This window comes from Dipodomys merriami, unplaced genomic scaffold (assembly GCF_024711535.1).
Source record: "Dipodomys merriami isolate MVZ:Mamm:240054 unplaced genomic scaffold, mDipMer1.0.p SCAF_5, whole genome shotgun sequence".
Classification (NCBI taxonomy): Eukaryota; Metazoa; Chordata; class Mammalia; order Rodentia; family Heteromyidae; genus Dipodomys; species Dipodomys merriami.
The window spans coordinates 77298193-77318818 of record NW_027206068.1 but is presented as its reverse complement, the minus strand read 5'-3'; the positions used below and the strand labels follow the sequence as shown (position 1 = coordinate 77318818).

The following is a 20626-nucleotide window of genomic DNA, read 5'->3' as shown; positions in this document are numbered from 1 at the left end:
CTAACACTCTAGTTATGGTGCTTTTTATCTGAACATTTAGAATATGCCTTGGGTTGTCTACTCAGATGGGGCTGTGTCTTCAAGATCCCAAGTCATCTAACAGATCGTAGTTCTGAGGCTCTGGGAGGTCCTTAGTAACACTGCCCAAGTCGATGGGAGAGGCTCTGAGCACATCACGTTCCCTGCTTGCGCAGCTTCACACGGCTGGGTCTGAAGAGGATCGCATCTCAGGTGAGGATGCGGTGACGGGGCCTTGGGCCCCTGGGGTTGGCGTCCTCATGTGGATCGAGTTCCTGTCTGAGGGGAGCCGTGGAACTCGACACACTCAAGGCTGACGGCTTGGGCTCAGGAGGAAGTTAGCAACTTCTTTCTGGGGGTCCCAAACATGCATTCCCCACCTCCCCCGGGCGTGCCTCACCCCCAGGTGCTGTTTAAAATGCAACTGATCTGAGAAGTCAGGCAAGGGCCGTGCCTGTGCCCTGTCCTGTGCTCCATCCGTCAGGCACACACACCAGGCAGAGGCCAGCGGGGGACAACAGGGAGAGGTGACGATTGTGGAGCAGCAGTGGCCCCGGCGGAGAAGGAAGGCGATGACAGCAGAAGCGTGACGCCTCCCTGGAGAACCGAGAGGGGACGGACACCCCTTCAGCCCCTGACCACGCGCCATCTTTCCTCAGGCACTTGACAGCTTCTTGGAGACCCGTCTGGGGATCTGAGCGATCAGGAAGCAGAGCTTTTAACAGCATCAGAATTGGGCCCCAGGGAGCGAGAATGTGGCGGCGAGCCCTCAGGCCCGTCCGTGTCAATTAGTAGGCTCTAATTTTGTTTTCCGTCCACTTGTTCTGCGTTTGACCTCACTCATTGAGTGATCTCAACCCCGCATTAAGTCTTGAAAGCCAACAATTTTGTTGGAGCACACACACTGGTACTTTATGTTCAATGAAATGCTATTTTGAAGTGTGAAGTCACTGGCGGGAAGGAAGTTAGGAAGTGGACATCCCATGAGTGACCGGCTCTGTGTCACATGGCCATCCGCCCCTCGGATCCCAGCCCCCAAAGCTTGTTCTCCCAGCTGGGCACAGCCCTCTCCTGGGCACCATCGACAGACATGCCTCAGAGATCTGCAGGGGCAGCCAGACCCCTGTGAACACAGGCACACGTGCAGAAATGAGGTGTGGCGGGTCATCTCCAGCTCTCCCTGCATGGGCTGCGTCCCCAGTGCCCAGTGCTAGGAGGCCAATGGGGAGACCCACAGACCTGGCTCACAATTCCCAGCTGACGACGAACTCATCACCGCTAAGCAAGGAGAGAGTCACAGGAAATCTACCAGCAACGTGTCAGATAAAAGAAAACTACCAAACCCTTTGAAGTCCTCCAGGAAGTTACAGGCAGCAGTGTTCATGCAGGTGTGTGCGTCCATCTGCACATCGCAGCTGCATGGAGGACAGCAGTCGGTGCTCAGTGGTATTTGGATTTGGCTCAGGAGCGAACATAAAAATGAACCAAATAGCAGAAATAAGCAAACAGCACCTGTGGAAAAGCAAAGCTCACAGCCGCTGTGGCTGCCAATCAGGGCCTCAGGAGGCCGTGGAGGGCTGGGGTGGAGGCAACACCCAACACTGCCGCCAGGGCCCGCAGGACAGGCCTGGGAAGGACCACGGCCACATGCGACAAGTGTTGGCCGGGCACCTTGGATGAGGCCCTGGGTGACAGCAAGAGGCTGGCGGTCCTGAGAGTCGAGAAGGGGGACAGAACCCCCGGGGAGCACTGCCTTCGACCGTGCCTGCCACGTCCAGCCCCACCATGACATGTCTGTGTCTTCGTGCTTCGTAGCCAAGCTCTCCCCGGGCTTTGGTGAGTCTTTAGGCCTGGGTGGGGGGAAGAGGTGTTTTCAGAGTAAGTCAGAACGGAGGCTGAACAGAACCATGTGTCAGGTAGCTCTGCAACACCAGAAACACATGAGACAATCAGCTCACAGACGGGCTCATTCTGGTTCCCGTTTCAGGACTCACTGATTGGCCCCATGGCTGTTTGGAGTCTGGTATGGAGGGGCAGCGTGGGGCATAGCCCATCAGGAGAGAACAAAACTGACCACTTCATGGCCACAGCATAGACAGAGTCTGATTATTCTCCTCGGCTATAACCTCCAGTGACTCGCTCCCACCTGGATAGCACCAACGGCTGAAGACCAAGTGCTAGCATTTTAGGGGACAGTTAACCAAAAGCTGGCTGACAAGCTCTGCATACCAGCCTGGGAGCCAGGGACAGTGCCTTAACCTCCCTACCCCAGGGCCCTCATCTAGAGTATGGGTGCTCACGGGAGACTCTGCTCCTCTCAGCCTCAGAGGTGGCTTCTCTCTCCCCAGCCCCGCTTCCTTGACAGCACTGTCTAAGAAAGGAGCCGAGAGGTCAAGAAGGCGAATGGGCTCCCCTCCGTGCCTGGCGAGGGCAGAGCTGGCATGCACTGTGCGCTACTGTGGGGCAGCTCCTGGGTGAGAAGGGTTGAGCCTTATGAGAGCCTCATGAGAGGCTGCAATCTGGGCTTGGTCCCTGATATGTAGGAAAGAGATGTTGGAGAAACCCTGACTATTCAGAACAGAGCCTGGCAGGGAAGAGAAGACAATGAGCTGAGAGACAAACAGGGTTGGGGCCGAATGAGGCTGTGCAAACCATCACATGTGAGGTCAAAACAGTGCAAATAAGAAAATGGAGTCAGATGCATCTTTGTCACTACTGCTTGGTGTGTGATCACAGGGCTTGAGCTGGGAGCTTTGAACTTGCTGGGCAGGCACGCCACTGCTGAGCCACACAGCTGGTATTCTGTGCACTGTATCTCTCTGAGACAGGGTCTTACTTCCTGCCTAGATTGTGATCCCCCTATGTGCACCTCCATGAAGCTGGGTCGACAGGCATACATCGCAGCACCCAGCTTTTGGTCAAGATGGAGTCTTGCAAACCTTTTTGCTCAGGCTGGCCTTGCACCATGAGCTGCCCTCCTCAACCTCCCGGCAGGGGGGTTATAAGCAGGAGCCACTGGGCCAGTCTCTAAAAGTGCGTAAGCTTCCTCAAGCACCCAGAGTCACAGGGACAAAGAGAACCCGTCAGCCTGCCACCAACGGGAGCTTCCATTCGCCCGAGTCTCTCTGCGGAAACACAATTTGCCCCCAAGCTGGACATGCAATCCGATCAACTATGGTACATGGAGGCTTTATTACGTGGCAGCTTCCGTCCTGTGAGGGCAATATGCACTTCTGGCCTCCTGGTCCAGGGCGAGAAGCGGTGCAGACAGACACGCACCGAGACGGTGGGCGGAGTCAGCAGAAGGACGGTGGGCCACAGGGGCTAGCACTCCGTTGTGGGGATGCGGAGTGATTCTTTCTTATTAATTAAGAGGGTGATCCGTGTTTGAGAGGATGTCAATGGTAATTAATGAGGCTCCAGTAGGTTGCTGGGTTAAGAACTACGTGGGGTAATTTAATTGAGGCAATAAATGATAATGGAAGTGTGGTGTGTGGGTCACTGCGGTACAGGACGCAGCATCTAATTAATGGGCCTTCCTGTGGGCTTTGCCCGCAGCAAGCCCTCAGCTCAGCCATGGCCAGGCACTGCCATAGACGGCTCAGCAGGCCCTCAGAGGGCGCCACGGAGAAACTCACCTGTGTGCCAGGCACTGCTGCACACGCTCACCGGGTCCTCACACTCCCCTCGGTGTAACTAAAATCAAACGGAGCTGGGACTCTTGGAGCTCTGCTGTGGTTAGACGGCAGCTTGGCCGGGAGGAAGGTCACCTGGCCTGTCTACCGGCCTCCCTGAAGCGGCACTGGGCCTGCGGGGCACGGCTGCAGGCTTCCCCGCACATCCGCGCCGGGCAGCAGATGAGGATGCTCAGAGAAATCCCTGTGCAGCCCTCAGAGAAAGCTCCTTGGAAGAGCCAGCTGTGAACACTCCAGCTGTGGGCCCTCGAGCCCACAGCCTAAACTACTTGGGGGTGGAGACCAGGAAGTCACCGTTGGAGGCCGGCATGGGCACAAAATGTCCACCAGACTCCATCCTGGCCAGGGCAGCTCAGCATTGGGCAGTGGTGGCTCGGGTCTGGGACAAGGAGTCTGGGAGCATCATGACTCAACGCTATGTCCGCGAGACCCCATCTCAGCAGAACGGCCGAGCGTGCTGGCATGACTTCGCCACCCCAGCTGCAGCAGAAGTGTAAGAGGATCGAGGTCTAGGCCAGCCTGGGCAAAAAGTGATAACCCTATTTCAGAAATAACCAGTGCACAAAGGGCTGGAGTCATGGTTCAAGTGGTATAGCACCCGCCTAGCAAGTGTAAAGCCCTCAGTTCAAACTCTAGTACGCTCTTCCTGCCTCCCCCCCACACTCACACCAAAAGAAAAGATACCTTCCCACTGAAGCAACACTGGTCAAAGGTAAAGTAATCAAAAAGATTAGCATGTGTCTCTCTTTGCTGGGAGAGTTTTGGCTCTTCTCTTGCTACAGAGACCCAGGTCTCCAGATGCCAAATTAAATAATCTGAGCAGCAGGGCTCAGCACCAGGCTCTAATTTGGGGTACAGCCCCTCAGGCTGTCCTCCAAAGGGAGGAAAGGCGGTGGCACCAAGAATTCAAATGGCAGTCGCTGGGCTGAATAGTGGCTCCAGCTGTCACAGGAGTGAGGGACGCGGGTTTGGCCGACTGAACCCAGATCCCAGGCTCTGCTCAAGCTGATTGTGTGTGCATGTGTTTTTTTAAATTTGTTCGGTACTTAGGTTTGAATTCAGGACGTTGAATTTGCCATATAGACGTTCTACCATGGTGCCACAGCTCTAGCGGAGTTGTCTGCCCAGTCTATGTTTAACATAGGGTTGACCTTCCTGCCTGGGTGCTCAATTCCGGTTTTCCACTTCGTGTCACAGCTAGGATGGCAGGCATACCACACCACACCTGGCTTTTCACTGAGATGGAGTCTCACTGACTTTTCTGTCCTGATTAGCCTCCAACCTCCAACCATGGTCCTCCTGATTTCAGCCTCCCAAGTACCTAAGATGATAAATGTGAGCCACTGGTGCCTGGACCTGGCTGAACCGTTAGAGGGATTTCCTACAGCCTGGAGGGCTGGTAGTTAATTCTACCCTGGAAAATCGAGAGAATGTATTTATTTAGATCAAGCGAAAATAATGAAGATTTCTGAAGCAGAGAAAAATTGAGTAACAGCACTTTTATAAAGGAGAAGAGAGAGGCAGTAGAGTTCCACAGGGCCTGTCTGGACAGGTGTGGAGGTCATGGTGGAGGTAACGGTTCACAGGGGAAGCGGGGGGGTCGGAGGTGGGGAGGGAAAGAAACCAGGGAGGGATCCTGAGGCAGGGCTGCCCTGGGTTTCTACCACCTTCCAGATCTCTTTGCAAAGGTGGCCTCTTTTCTTCTGTTCATAGCTTACTCCTTTTAAAGAGCAGCTGAAGATGCCTCTGACTTTCAGTGAGAAGATGGATGCAGTCACACTGAGGTGTTTACGTAGCTACCCCCATTACTCCTAATACTTGCTACTGGTTGCCATTATGACCAGTGGTCCAAATGCAGCTGTCCTTTGCATTTTTCCTGTCAGAATGAAAAGATCCTCCAATAGAAACCTTGGGGAGCATAGTAGATGACAGTTGTAGCTCTCGCTCGGGTGCTGGAATGCTGGAGGCTACATCAGGTGTGTGCTGGGGAGCGAAACTGGCTCCTTACACCAGGACTACATTTGTTTTTCCTGAAAAAAGTTAGATGAAAAAAAATGGGGGATGGGGGAAAACTGGGAAAGAGCAAAGGAAGGGGTAACATTGTCCAAAGAGAAATGTACTCATTACCTGACATATGAAATGGTAACTCCTCTGTATACCACCTCTATAATAATTAAAGCTTTCAATGAACAATTATGTTTCAGTAGCTGTACAGCGGAGTGGCACTCAATGAAGCAGTTTATGAATACCATGCACCTTGGTCATTGTTCTCCATCATTCTCCCCCATTCCTCCTAACCTGCCCTTTGCCTCAACTTTTTTAATTTTGTAGGATATGCACTGAATTTTGTGACTATATTCTCCCCCCTTAAGACAGACAGAAAATAAATCAGAGCTGTGCACAAGCCGATTTTGTGTGTTCCTTAGAAGCACTGATAGTCACAAGGATGTGCTTTCCACGTGTGCTCTGCATCGTGTTTGGAAATGACACTCCCAGGGCCTCTGTCCCCTCCCCGAGTCGTGGAGACTCCCTTCTGGCCAGCAACTCCTGGGTGTTTCCCAGGGTCACTGCTGGTGTCACTCTACAGCCAGGAGTGATCAAGGGGATGCCAGGATGTCGGGGGGACACTGGGGCCCGGGGATGCGGCGCCAGGACATCGGGGGTCATCACTGCTCACTTGCCTTCCAGGGCTTCATGATTCTGAATGAAAACTGTGACCTCCGCAAACCGGTGGAGAAACGTGAGCCGCTTGGAACCTGAGCTCCCCCTGGGCAGAGCTCCACGAGCTTCACTTCTAAAACGGATCTGTTTTTTATTCATAATGATGAAAGAACATGAAGTACCTTCAAGAAATCAAGATGCTTTCAGCCTTGTGCTCCAACTCCAATTTCACCTCCTCAAACACATACTTTTCCACTATCAACCTGCCAGTGACATTTTCCTATATTCAGAAGAAGTGATTTCCTCCAATTTTACAGTCTCTCCAGCCTTGCGTCCTGAGACGCAGAGGGCTCTCCGCTCACAAGCGTGGGACTCATGAAAATGAGTGCACACACAGCGGAAGAGCGCCGAGAGCACCATGCCGGCCAGAAGAACGTGGCTGCGTCCAGACTTGAGTCACCTTCAGGGAGGAGACCAGGGAGTGAGCCCAGGGGGAGCCGCCCGCAGCCAGCGGGCGAATCGCTATGCCTGTCAGCCTTGGGCAGGCCTGCATCCAAGAGATATGGGGAGGAGACGTGTGTGTGTGTGTGTGTGTGTGTGTGTGTGTGTGTGTGTGTTTGTGTGTGTGTGTGTGCGCACGCACGCGTGTGTGCACATGTGTGTGCATGTGTGTCTTCAGAAGGATGGGAGAGGCCTCGGCTTGCTCCAAGCCTAGAGCATGAAGCCAATCTTGGTTCCACTCAGCCTGTTTTGCAAAAGGTGATTCTAGAAAAGCAAAGCCATCTGTGGACGGCGGTGGTGTGCGGGACCCTTGCCAGGTTCAGAGGTCTCAGCATCCAGAGCCGGGCTGTGAGGGGATGATCCCCAGGGGCTGTGGGCCACGTGTGGCTCACCGTGGACCGAAGAGAGGGCTCTGTGTAGGTAGAGGCAGGCAGGCTCTATGAAGTGCCTTCCACCCTCTCTAGAATGAACCTCCCATTACAGCTCACACTGGTGACCACAAGGCTTGTGGCTTCTACATTTACTAGTTTGGGGTGTTAGCGTGAGAAAAGGGGTGGGCTGCTCAGGGCTGGTGTGTGGAGCTGGGGAGGAGTTTTCATGTTCGGTGGTTTGGTGGGGGAGGGAATGAGGATGCAGATTTGGAAACGGTCAGGTTAAACTGGTGATATTTGAGAGGCATTGGAGCAGCTAGGGGCCTATTCCACAGGCAAAACAGGCTTCAACTTCTTATGGCTCACTTTGTCGAAGCGCATGTTAATTACTCAAAAGAGGCTGGTGGCAGTACCTCAGACACGTACACACCACCACTCAAGTCAGCTTAGTCATACAAACGCACTCCCATATGTGTTCCTGATATGTTTATATTTTAAGTCTAGCATCCACACATGAGAGGAAAGATGAAACTTTGTTCTTCTGAACTTGGCTTACTTTATATAGAATATGATGGTCTCCAGATCCATCCATCTCTCTGCAAGTAAGATAATCTCATTTCCCTTATGACTGAGTGATACTCCAGTATATATACACAGCTCTCGATCCATTCATCTCTCTCAGGGCATCTGGACTCTTCCCAGAGCTCGGCTTTGTGAATAGACTGCTGTGAACATGAGCATACGTGAACCTCCATTATATCCCGACTTATGTTCTTTTGGATCCCTGCTTGAATGATATCACTGGGTGGTCGGACACATCTATTTTTAACTTTTCAGGGAAGCTCCATACAGCAAAGGAAGTGACAGGGTAGATTCCAGCCCAAGGAGACCAAACGCATGCTGCTGAATTGTGAGTGAGTCACTGAAGGGATTAGAGGTGGTGTAAAAGTTCCCTGAAACCAATGAAAATGAACACAACCTTCCAGAACTACTGGATACAGCAAAGGCAGTTCTAAGAGGAAAGTTTATTCGTGTGAGTGTCCATATCAATACAACTGAGATACCTCAAAATAATACCCTAATAATGTGCCTCAAGCTTCCAGAAAAATGAAACAAGACAAAGCCAAAACGAGCAGACAGAAAGAAATACTATAGATTAGGGCAAAAATCAATACCATCGAAACTAAACATCTATAGAAAAAAACAAGGAAAAAAAATGTTGACCCTTTCAAAGACAAAAGTTATAAACCCTTAGCAAATGTGACTCAAAGAAGGGATGTGACCCAGACAAATGAAATTATGGAGGAAAATGGGGGATATACCTCCAATTTGGGGCTTTTCTTACCAGTCCTGGGTCTTGAACTCAGGGCCTGGGCACTGTCCGTGAGCTTCTTTTGCTCAAGGCTAGCACTCTACCACTTGAGCCACAGCGCCATTTCCAGCTTTTTCTGCCTATGTGGTACTGAGGAATGGAACCCAGGACTTCATGCATGCAAGGCAAGCACTCTACCACTGAGCCACCTTCCCAGCCCTAACTCTAGGTTGTATGAAAATGCATTGCTCCAAGATTCATCTACTGCTTTTATTTGTAAATAAGATGACCCAAGGTCAGAAATAAATATCAGAGACACAGTAGAGGACAAAAGAGAAGCTGCTGTTCTAAGTAAGAGACCAAAGGCAAAGTCATTGTTATTTGATTTTTGAGAGTCTGTGAAGCATGAAAAACATTTCAGAGGCAGTTTGACAACAACAACAACAAAATCTCAAGCTCTCCTGTCACCCCACAGAACAGTGTCCAGGCGAGGCCACGCAAGGATGCGGTTGTGCGAGGGCATGGACGTGCAAGGACGTGGTGGTGGAAGTCCAGAGGCGGCCAGCCCCACGCACTGCTAACTGGCTTCACAACCTCAGAAGAGCCACCTGCCCCTCACTTGCTGTAAAAGCCAGGGCTGGAACTGGACTTCAAGCATCATACTGGAAGTGTTCCTGACCCTAGGACTCATCTTCAAGCGCATCCCACGGATGCCAAGACAGACCGTAAACAACAGCTGCAGAGATAATGAGGGCCGCACTGGTGGAGGGGGACAGCGGCCAGCACCAGCATCTTCCTTCCCCAAATGCCTCGGGGGCCGAGGGGGGCAGATGGGAGGGAGGGCCGTCACGCTGGGGATGAGAAGAGGTGAGCACACTGCCTCTCCCGGCCTCTAATTCTATTTAGCTTTGCTATTTAAGACAAAAAAAAAATCCCCGAACCAGCGACATTAGATGTGCCCCAGAGTGAGGTGACTGTCTGAGCATCTGTGTTCAGCAGTGCCCTAGAGGAGGGGGGGCCCTGCGGGCTCCTGTGGCCGCTGTCAGAGAAGCAGCGCTGTCAGAGAAGCCCTTCAGAACCGGGAGAAGGCACAGCGGCTGGGGGAGCCAGGGGTGCTGTTGCCTAGCAACGTGCTCCTGTCTGTGTGGGAAATAATGGCTCCTGGAGGAGACACAGGAGGAGGTGGCTTGGGCAGAACCCATTTCTCAGGCAGCTGATGCCTCCCCAGGCTTGGGTGGCAGCACATAGAACAAGGAGCCTTTAATACCAGGTTCTACGCCGAGAACCACGCAGGATAATATCACAGCAAGAGCTCTGAGCGTCCCCACAGTCTCCTGGCCTGTGGAAACCCTGAGAACAAACCACCAAAGAAGCCATGACACGGGGCTGGGCCATGGGGCCACAGCGAGGAGGGAGGGGTCTGGGGAAGGGGGGGCACGGAGGCTGTCTGAACTTACCACTTATCCACTTTGCCTCCGGGTCATGGATTTTAAAATCATCACTGCAAAGATCTTCCACGGTGACCTTCTTCTTTTGAGACAGACTATTATCTTCCGCTAGGAAAAAAAAAAAAAAAACATAGTTGAATGTTTTGATTCATCAGCAGAGGAAGCTTGCGAAAGGCAGGCTGGTTGCCACTCAGCAGTAGCGTCTAGGGTCGAATGTCGTTTCTAGGGATGAAAGGTAAGCAGAAGCTGGTCTTGCTTTCTGAAAAAAATGATCAGAACCTGCAATGAGGAGGCCATAGTTCCAATGGCCTCAGTTCCCTCCCCATGTCCACCCACAGGCCACCCTGCTTAGCTAGCTAGGGAGGCTACTCATTAACTAAATCCTGGCTGATTTATGAATAAAGTGGGGATGGTCGGGGCACGTGCACGCGCACACATGCACACACGCACGCACGTGCACACACACACACAGTATCCAAAATGGAACCTGTGGAAGCAGTCCTTCATCAGACATTTATTCACTGCCACCAACTATGGGTGGCACAGTGGTGGCTGGGAGCTCAAAGACATCCATTGTAGGTTTTTATTCTCCATAAGCATCATCTGTTCCTGGCTATCTTTGGGCTGTATCTTGTTCACACAGGGTGACATCCCATTGTCCATACCCTCAGCTTACAGGGCCGCCCTGCCTTACCTCCACATGCATGTCTAAGGGGAGGCATCGCTCCCAGGGCCGCAAAGGCACTGAGGCGGTCTCCATCCTCAGGATGCTCAGATAATGGGTCCGTGGGCAAAGCTTTAAAGTGCAGAAGCTCTTATCCTGCTTTAGAGGTCAGAGGCTGGGGTGTCAGATCACGCTCAGAACAGGCCGTCTCCATCAGAGCCGCAAAGCCCACCCAGGGCTGCCCAGAAAGCCGACGTGAGACCTGCACACTGGGCGCCAGCTAGCAAAACTCTTCTGTCACCCTGGAGACTCTACCTCAACTTGACCGTTTGTCAGGAACATCAGAATTTGTGCATTGGTTGATTTCTTGCTGCTCAAATGGGATTATTGTGCATGAAATCTCGAGTTGAGGCAGCCTCGTTGTGAGATGTGATTTTAGGCAGCTCGGTCTCCGAGGTTTAGTTTATACAACTGCAATATGCTTAACCGAGGCCAAGCTCTTCCTCCTAACTGCCACGGAGGCCGGCACCAAAGGCAGGTTGGGAAATGGCACGGTTTAAACCGTGAGGTATTTCCACATAGAAAGCAGATGCCAAATGGGAAATTTAAAGATGACTGAATGTTTTTTCTTTTAGGGAAGGGGTGGGCTGGGGTGGGTGAGGAGGTTGAATGGGGTGCATTGATCAAGATGCATTATGTTCATAAACTACTTTGTACAACTACTTAAAGATAATAAAAATAATAAAAAAAGATCACTAAGTAGTGCTCTTTAGAGCTAATGAAGTTCTAATGTGAGGTAGATGACATTTAAGTTTTGTCTGTTTAAACTCCACTATTCAAAGATAATTCTAGCTCACATTTTCAGGCAACAATATGTCTAATAAGAAAAACAACGCAAAACTACCATTTAGACAAGCTCTGGAAATAAAAGCTATGAAGTCAGTTTTATGCTATTGTTTTCAATTTCTAAATATGTTCCATTAAAAACATGCTTCTTGTATGGCTAGTGCAGATCTTCTCCCAGTCTGTGGGCTTTCTGTTGATCTTACTAGCTACGTCTTTGCCTTGCAGAAGCTCTGCAGTTTCATGCCGTCCCATCCCATTCGTCCAACTTTTCTTTGATTTGTTGTGCTTCTGGGTCTCTATTAAGAAAATTTCAGCCTGTGCCTAGGAGCCGTAGGGTTTCTCCTATTCCTTCCTGTAATGCTTTCATGGAGTCTGCTTTTATTTCGAGGTCTTTGATCCATTCAGAGTTGATTCTGGTGCAGGGTGATATATACGGATCTAGCTTTAGTTTTCTAGAAGTGTTTAACCAATTTTGCCAGCACCATTTACTGAAGAGTCTATCTTTCTTCCATTCTATTTCTTTAGCTCCCTTGTCAAAGATTTGGTGGCTATAGGTCTGTGGGTTCATTTCTGGGTCTTCATTCCTATTCCACTGGTCCTCAGGTCTGTTCTTGTGCTAGTACCAAGCTGTTTTGGTAACTATGGCTTTGTAGTAGAGTTTGAAATTTGGAATTGATATTCCTCCAGCACTGTTCTTTCTGTTGAGGATCATTTTTGCTATTTGGGGTCTTTTATTGTTCCATATGAATTTTTGGATTGCTTCTTCTATTTCCTTCAAGAATGGGGTTGGGATATTGATAGGTATCACACTGAATTCGTAGATAGCCTGTGGGAGTATTGCCATTTTCATGATGTTAATCCTCCCGATCCAGAAGCATGGGAGGTTTTTCCACTCACTTAGTTCTGCTTTAATTTCCTTTTTCAGGTTTTTAAAGTTTTCATCATAGAGGTCCTTAATCTCTTTTGTTAAGTTAACTCCTAAGTATTTTATTTTTTTGTGGGGCTATTACAAAGAGGGTAACATTCCTAATTTCAGCTGTGCTCTTCTCATTATTGGCATACAGGAAAGCCATTGATTTCTGAGGGTTAATTTTATACCCTGCTACTTTGCCAAAGTTTCTGATCAGCTCAGGTAACTTGGGAGTGGAGTCCATGGGGTTCTTTAAATACAAGATCACGTCATCTGCAAAGAGGGAGAGTTTTACTTCATCTTTCCCTATTTGGATTCCCTTTATGTTTGCATCTTTTCTCACATCCAAGATATACTTAGAACTCAAAAAACTAAGTCCCCCAACAATAAATCCTCAAGAAACAACTGCCTGATTAATAAATGGGCTAAAGACTTAAAGAGAGACTGCTCTGAAGAGGAAATAAGAATGGCCAATAGACACATGAAGAAATGCTCAACTTCTCTAGCCATAAAAGAAATGCGGGGCGGGGGGCGGGGGGGTGGGGAGATGGGAGGGCAGGGATGGTAAGGGGAAACAAAGGAGGAGGCAACAATGTACCATTAACTTGCTCATGTAATTGTAACCCCTCTGTATGGTATTTTCACAATAATAAAAACTTACTGATAAAAAAAGAAATGCAAATCAAGACAATGTTGAGGTTCTACCTCACCTCAGTTAGAATGGCTATAATCAATAAATCTAGTTAACAACAGATGCTGGAGGGGATGTGGCCAAAAGGGAACCCTACTGCATTGTTGGTGGGAGTGTAAACTTGTTCAACCACTTTGGAGAGCAGTATGGAGGTTCCTCAAAAGATTACATAGAGCTCCCCTATGACAGGCAATCCCACTTTTGGGCATTTACCCAAACGATCACAAACAAGATCATACCAAAGCTAATAGCACAACCATGTTTATCGCAGCATTATTTACCATAGCTAAGATATGGAATCAACCCAGATGCCCCTCAGTAGCTGAATGGATCAAGAAAATGTGGTGTATATACACAATGGAATTTTATGCCTCTGTCAGAAAGAATGACATTGCCTCATTTGTTAGGAAATGGAAAGACTTGGAAAAATTATATTAAGTTGGGCTGGGAAGGTGGCTCAGTGGTAGAGCGCTTGCCTTGCATGCATGAGGCCCTGGGTTCAGATTCCTCAGCACCACATAAGCAAAAAAAAAGAAAAAAGCCGGAAGTGGCACTGTGGCTCAAGTGGTAGAGTGTTAGCCTTGAGCTGAAGAACTGAGGGACAGTGCCCAGGCCCAGAGTTCAGGCCCCACGACCGGACCCCCCCCAAAAAAATTATATTAAGTGAAGTAAGCCAGGCCCAAAGAAACATAGGTCTCATGGTTTCCCTTGTTAGCAGTGACTAGTACATGGCTAGGATGTAGAGAAGGTCAAAGGCTATGTACATATGACCACATGAGATAATGTTAAGCAAAATGTACCCCAAGACAGGGACACAAGTGGTTTTTCTTTCTTGGTATTGTTTTTAATGTACTTACAATGCACTATGTGATTCCTTTGTTTCTTTTATATGTTCTTCCCTCTTGGTATAACCTGTTTTCACTGGATTTGATGCCAGTGTTTTGTATCTTGTATATACATTTTTGTAATTTGGGGAGGGGAAGGGATATTGGGGAACGCTTAAATGGGGATGCAGGCTGACCCACTGTGACGATGACGAGATGTACAGGACACTATGTTGAAAACGAACTTTACAATATCAGGGTGGTGGAGGGCGGGAGGAGTTGGGGAGGTGAAGGAAGTGATGGTGGAGGGAAAACAAAGGAGGAGGTAACAATGCTCTCTACGAAATGTTCTCATTACCCTACTCATGTAACTGTAACCCCTCTGTACAACATTTTTTAATACATATATGTATATAAATAAAATAAAAAATAAAAAACATGCTACTTTACTTTTAAGGTTATTTTTAAAAATATAAAATCTTTTGTATTTATAAGGGATAATGGGTGAAGTATCACACATGTGTATGTAGTGACGGTTTTTCTTTTTTCTTTTGTCAGTACTGGGGCTTGCACTCGGGCCCCTGTGCTTGGTAGGAAGGGACTGATTTCATCTCTTCAGACCTTGTTCCATTGGCTATGTTTGAAATAAGGCCTCACTACGGGCTCAGGGGAATGCCTGAACTCTGCTCTGCCTATTGAAGGCTTCTTGTGGTAGCTGAGGTGACAGGCCCCTGCCACTGCAGGGTGAGACAGGCATGCTCTGCCATGGCTGTCATGGAAACACAAGCCTCCCAACACAGCTTAGGATGACAGGCACGCACACCATGCCCAGCTAGGGGACGAGAAGGCTTCCTGCAAGCTTTTCCATCTGGTTGGTCTTGAGTTACAATCTTGCTGTCAGCTTCCCAAGTAGCCAGGATGATAAGCACAAGGCACAGGTGTCTGGCCATATAAAATCTACTTTAAGTGTTTGTTCAGTGCAGAAAATTGGGCTTTGTCAGTGAGCACCCGTACCTCCCAAGGAAGTCGCTGCTGGTCCCACTGGACCATGATGGCTCAACAACAACTATCTAACAGGTTCCTCAGCTTACCATTTGACTCACTTCCCAAATCATTCAAGGCAATGGTGGGTATGTGTGACCGCTATGTCGGACGATTCACGCTGAGCCAGACTAGAAGTCCTTAGAGACAACTCTAAGAAGTCCACAGAGCTGGGGGAAATGCAAGATCAGGAAAAAACCCACAGAGCTGGGCAAACAGTTGCACCAGTGCTGAGAACAGCAGGGGCTGCCAAGCTGTTCTCACATTTAAGGGGACTGGGGAATGGGAACGTGGGAGAAGCTCTGGGAAGACTTGCTCTAGGAAAGAACATTTAGCCAAGATAAAGGGGAGAAAAGAACATCCGAGCTGGAAAGGCCTGCGACGTGTGAAGCTGTCAGGATGAGGTATTTTCAGGAAACAGTGCTGGTATTGGACAGACAGCAGCACCGGCAGGAAGTCTCGAGAGATGAAGGCGGATTTCCTCCTGATACCTGACATTCTTAAATGTGACAGGAAGATGCTCACTTGAGGATTTCCTTTTCCAGGCCTGTGTTTGAAGGCCTTGCCTCTGGGTCCATTCTTTCTTTCTTTCTTTTCTTTTCCTTCCTTCCTTCCTTCCTTCTTTCTTCCTTTGTTTTTTGTACATTTTTTATTGTAAAAATGCTGTACAGAGGGGTTACAGTTACATGAGCAAGGTAATGAGTACATTTCCTACTGAGCATTGTTGCCTCCTCCTTTGTTTTCTCCCTACCATCCCTTCCCTTCCACCTGCACAACTACCCGCCCCGACACAACCTGTCAAAGTTGTAAAGTTTGTTTTCAACATAGTGTTCTGTACATCTCATTGTTGCAATGGGTCAACCTGTAGCCTTATTTAAGCATTTTGTTTTTTCCCTTCCCCTCCCCGAATTAGAGAAGTGTATATACAAGATGCAGGGCACTGACATCAAATACAGTGAAAACAGGGATTATACCATGGGGGAGGAACATACAAAGCAACAAAAAAAAGTCACATGGTACATCATAAATACGTTAGAAACAATAGCAAGCAAGAAAAAAGATATTTGTGTCCCTATCTTGGGGTTCATTTCGCTTAACATAATCTTATATGGTCATATGTACGTGGCTTTTGTGAGCCCATTCCTTCTATGCACCCAGAGGTGGACTGTGAAGGACGGACCCCTCCCTGTTTTCCCAAGTGCATACAGATACCGGGCAACCAGCCAAAGGTAAGTGCAGACTGCCTGACTCCAACAGGGCAATCTACCTAAGACTGGCTAACCATTCCATCGTGGGCACAACCAAAAAGCCCCCATTTCCTCTGAGCTAGTGGCTTTTCCATTAACCTCTGCCTCCTTGCTCAGACCTCATAAAACCCAGCTCCTGTCCCAACTCTTGGTCTCCAAGCCTGAGGGAAGGCTGTGTCCCTCGCTGCTCTACCTTAATAAACAGTCCTCACCCTGGAAGATGGAGTCCTGTTTCCTTCCTTTCTCCTCCATTTCCCTAACAGTGTTAAAGTCAGTTGCATTTTCCATCTAAGAATTACATCAAGAAAATTACCAATAATTAATTCAACCTTGCCCCTCTATCCTTGTCTTTGCTCCTTCCAGATTTCCAACTGGGCTGTGCAGGGCCACTAGTGTCAACTCCACAGCCCCAAGGTCAACGCTACAGCCCAAAGGTCAATTCCACAGACCCCCAGGGTCAACTCTACAGCCTCCAAGGTCAACTCCACAACCCCAAGGTCAACTCCACAGCCCCCAAGGTCAACTCCACAGCCCCCAAGGTCAACTCTACAGCCTCTAAGGTCAACTCCACAGCCCCCCAGGTCAACTCTACAGCCTCTAAGGTCAACTCCACAGCCCCCAAGGTCAACTCCACAGCCCCCAAGGTCAACTCTACAGCTTCCAAGGTCAACTCCACAGCCCCCAAGGTCAACTCCACAGCCCCAAGGTCAACTCCACAGCTTCCAAGGTCAACTCCACAGCCTCCAAGGTCAACTCCACAGCCTCCAAGGTCAACTCTACAGCCCCCAAGGTCAACTCCACAGCCTCCAAGGTCAACTCTACAGCCCCCAAGGTCAACTCCACAGCTTCCAAGGTCAACTCCACAGCCTCCAAGGTCAATCCACAACCCCCAAGGTCAACTCCACAGCCCCCAAGGTCAACTCCACAGCCCCCAAGGTCAACTCCACAGCCTCCAAGGTCAACTCTACAGCCTCCAAGGTCAACTCCACAGCTTCCAAGGTCAACTCTACAGCCTCCAAGGTCAACTCCACAGCCTCCAAGGTCAACTCTACAGCTTCCAAGGTCAACTCCACAGCTTCCAAGGTCAACTCCACAGCCTCCAAGGTCAACTCCACAACCCCCAAGGTCAACTCCACAGCCCCCAAGGTCAACTCCACAGCCCCCAAGGTCAACTCCACAGCCTCCAAGGTCAACTCTACAGCCTCCAAGGTCAACTCCACAGCCTCCAAGGTCAACTCTACAGCTTCCAAGGTCAACTCCACAGCTTCCAAGGTCAACTCTACAGCCTCCAAGGTCAACTCCACAACCCCAAGGTCAACTCTACAGCCTCTAAGGTCAACTCCACAGCCCCCAAGGTCAACTCCACAGCTTCCAAGGTCAACTCCACAGCCCCCAAGGTCAACTCCACAGCCTCCAAGGTCAACTCCACAACCCCAAGGTCAACTCTACAGCCTTGCCTTTCTTCACTTTTAACCTTTATGTCTTTGGGAGGAAATTGCCTGATTCTTTAGTTCATCTTCCAAATCACTGATTTTTTTCATATTTCTTTTTCAGCCTATCTTTTTCACTAGCTGCTAAGACTTTAAATTTAAAATAATTATATATTTCTTCTTCAAATTCCTAACTAGCTATTTTTCAAGACCATCTACCCTAGCTTTATAGTTTCTCATAACAATTTAAAATGTAAATGTATGTTTTTCCTATTGAATTTATTTTCTCCCCTACTGTTGTGTGTGTATATGCGCACTTGTGTGTGCACACGCACGCATGCATGTGTGCATATGTGAGCAAGGTATTCTGATCTATCAGACATGGCTTCTGGGGTGGGGCATGGCTGGAAATTTCTCTTGTGCAAGTCTCCTCAGCCGGGAGAGATTTGTGGAGTTGGTACTGAGTCAGTTTTGAAGACTTGGTGCGTAATTTACACGTCCATTCACATGTGGAGCGCATCTCCATCAGTCATCCCTTCCATCCTCCCAGCAGCCACATTGTTTCGTGCTTCCGTTCCCACCTACAGTGCTTCTGCTCCCTTTTTTCCCTGAGGGACTTGTCGAAGTTACATCGTTAAACAGTAACATCTTTAGAGAACACTTGGCAATATCTCTAGAGACTTTACAACTAGACAGAAGTCTCATCCTCTAGCTGCTACACTGTGCAGTGTGGCCACTCAGTGTGGTCCCTCTGTCAGCAGGGCAGACGAGAGGCTGGCGTGTGTGTGTGTGTGTGTGTGTGTGTGTGTGTGTGTGTGTGTGTGTGTGTGCGCGCGCGCGCATGTGTGTGCACGCACACATGCACATACGCATATGCGTGTGCACGTGCATATGTGCATATGTCAATTCTGCCCACACAGATCAGAGACCACTCATAAGGCTCCAACTCAGCTGGCAAATGAAGAGCTGGCATTGGTGGATACCACACGTCCTTCAACGTGTGTGCCATCACCGCATAGCACGAGGACACCGGGCAGAGCCGTCAAGGAAGGAAGAGGGAGGGGTTGAGTTTAAAATGGCCCGCCCAAAGCCAGGTGGGCAGACAGATGCAGATGTCAAGTGCTCATAACTTTCAAAGCTCAAGGGAGACAAAAAATGATGGTGGGCTAGGGAAAACAGCTTCCTGGAGGAGACACTCCCCTCCTCCCGCCACACTGGGGCTCACTGTAAAGTGCTCCTCTTCTGCCTTAGAATATTTTTAAGCAAATATATAATCTTTAGTTGAAAATCAACAGGAAGCAAAAGGTAGCTTGTATTGATACAAAAACAAGAGTTCAGAAAAACAGTATGTTTCCATTGAGGACAATGTGTCGCTAAGCCTGTATAGATACCAACTGCATTATTGTCCCTGTGGAGGTTAACGTGGTAGAATACGTTTTATGTTCTTTCTAGGAAAGCTGCTGTTCATCTGCTCCTTACGCACAGTCCACAGTACCACGGGCATGCCTGCGCTGCCTGTGCCCTCAGTGAGGAGTCCTTCTGCAGTCTCAGCAGCAGCAGCATCCTCTTCCACGAACCATGGGTCTGGCAGGACGTGGCTGGGGACCAGCCAGGTGGCCTCCTGCGGCTCTGCCCCAGTGCCTGGGCGGGGCGTCTGTGTCTGGCCCCATGGAGTGCAGGAACCAGTGCCTCCAACTTCTCATTTTATTTGAACGGAAGTACAGTCAGCAATCCCTGCTGCAGAACCTACTGCGATTTCCTTGACAGATTACGGTAAGAATCATAATGAGAGAATACACTTATGACACGCCACAGTTTCAACAGATCAACAGCCATGAAATGTGAGACCCAGGTGACATCTCTGCAGATCCTGGTGTGAGCCCTGGGGACTTCTCGACCTGATTCCGAGTTAAGCTGTCCAGCTGCAGTAGCCCGTCCACTGGGATCGCTTAGTTCTGAGCCTGAAGCAGGATTTCAGACACAGACGAAAACCCCAGAGGCAGGAATGGAGGAAGCCACGTGTGTGGGAAGTGCTTGTTCTATTCTCGAGCCTGAGTATCACTCCAAAACACAGCCACATTTATTTTTCTAGAAAAGTCTCTCTGGAACTGTCCGACTCGGAACGAAGGAAACGAGGTAACGGGTTGGGATAAGAATCCTATCAAATCAGTTTGTTGGGTGACAGTGGGCAGGTTATTCTGCCAGTACCTCTGGGGGACATTTTCTTTCTATTTGTACAGAGTTGACCAAGGCTTCAGTTCTGTCCTCACGAAACTTGTCACATGCCTCAAGATGCTCTTCTACACTCACACAATTGTTTTCTTTTTAAAGATAGGAATCGTGAGGCAAAGGGTGTGGGGGGGTGAGAACGATGAAAGAGGGGACGCTGATCAAGACACACTGTATTCATAAATGCTGGGTTGAGTGGCAACTCCTTTGGACAACTACTCAAAGATAGTAAAAATACTTTTCTAAAAAAGATCGGAATTGTGACTTAGGGCCTGGCACAAGGTAAATCATCAATCAATTTCTTTTAAATGATGAAAACAATTGTTTCTACAATGTAACCCTTGTTTTTTATTTTTTCTTACTTTTCTGTAATGAAGTCTTGGTATTATTAATGAAGTATATTATTTATGGTTATAGCTCAAGTTTATAAAAAAGTACCAAAGAGAATTTTAAATCTGGAAAGCTTTCTTTCCTTTGTAAGTTCAGATCACTAAAATCCATTCATAAAACCTGGGAGCCTGGGGCAGGCTCTGCTGAGGTGGGGGTCCTGTGACTGAGGGGGCCATGGGAGAGGTGAGCAGGGGAACACGGTCAAAGCACTTTGTGTGTGTGCATGTGTGAGAGGAGAATTCTGAAGCAGGGAGGAAGCAGCGGAGTAAGTATGGTGGGATCCATTAAATGTACTACAATCATGTCAGAAGGAGATCTCCTCTTATAGAACCAATATGTGTTAAATAT

At 49.0% G+C, this 20626-nt stretch overlaps 1 protein-coding gene across 4 annotated transcripts in view; it reads right to left on the bottom strand.

Moving 5' to 3' along the window:
* The window catches only part of Dpp6 (dipeptidyl peptidase like 6), a 648628-nt gene that overhangs the window by 176989 nt on the left and 451013 nt on the right, over positions 1-20626 (bottom strand). For all 4 annotated transcript variants that reach the window (XM_069997168.1, XM_069997171.1, XM_069997167.1 and 1 more), the window contains exon 3: positions 10016-10114. In XM_069997168.1, the coding sequence (XP_069853269.1) occupies positions 10016-10114 (99 nt within the window). The remainder of the gene's footprint in view (positions 1-10015; positions 10115-20626) is intronic.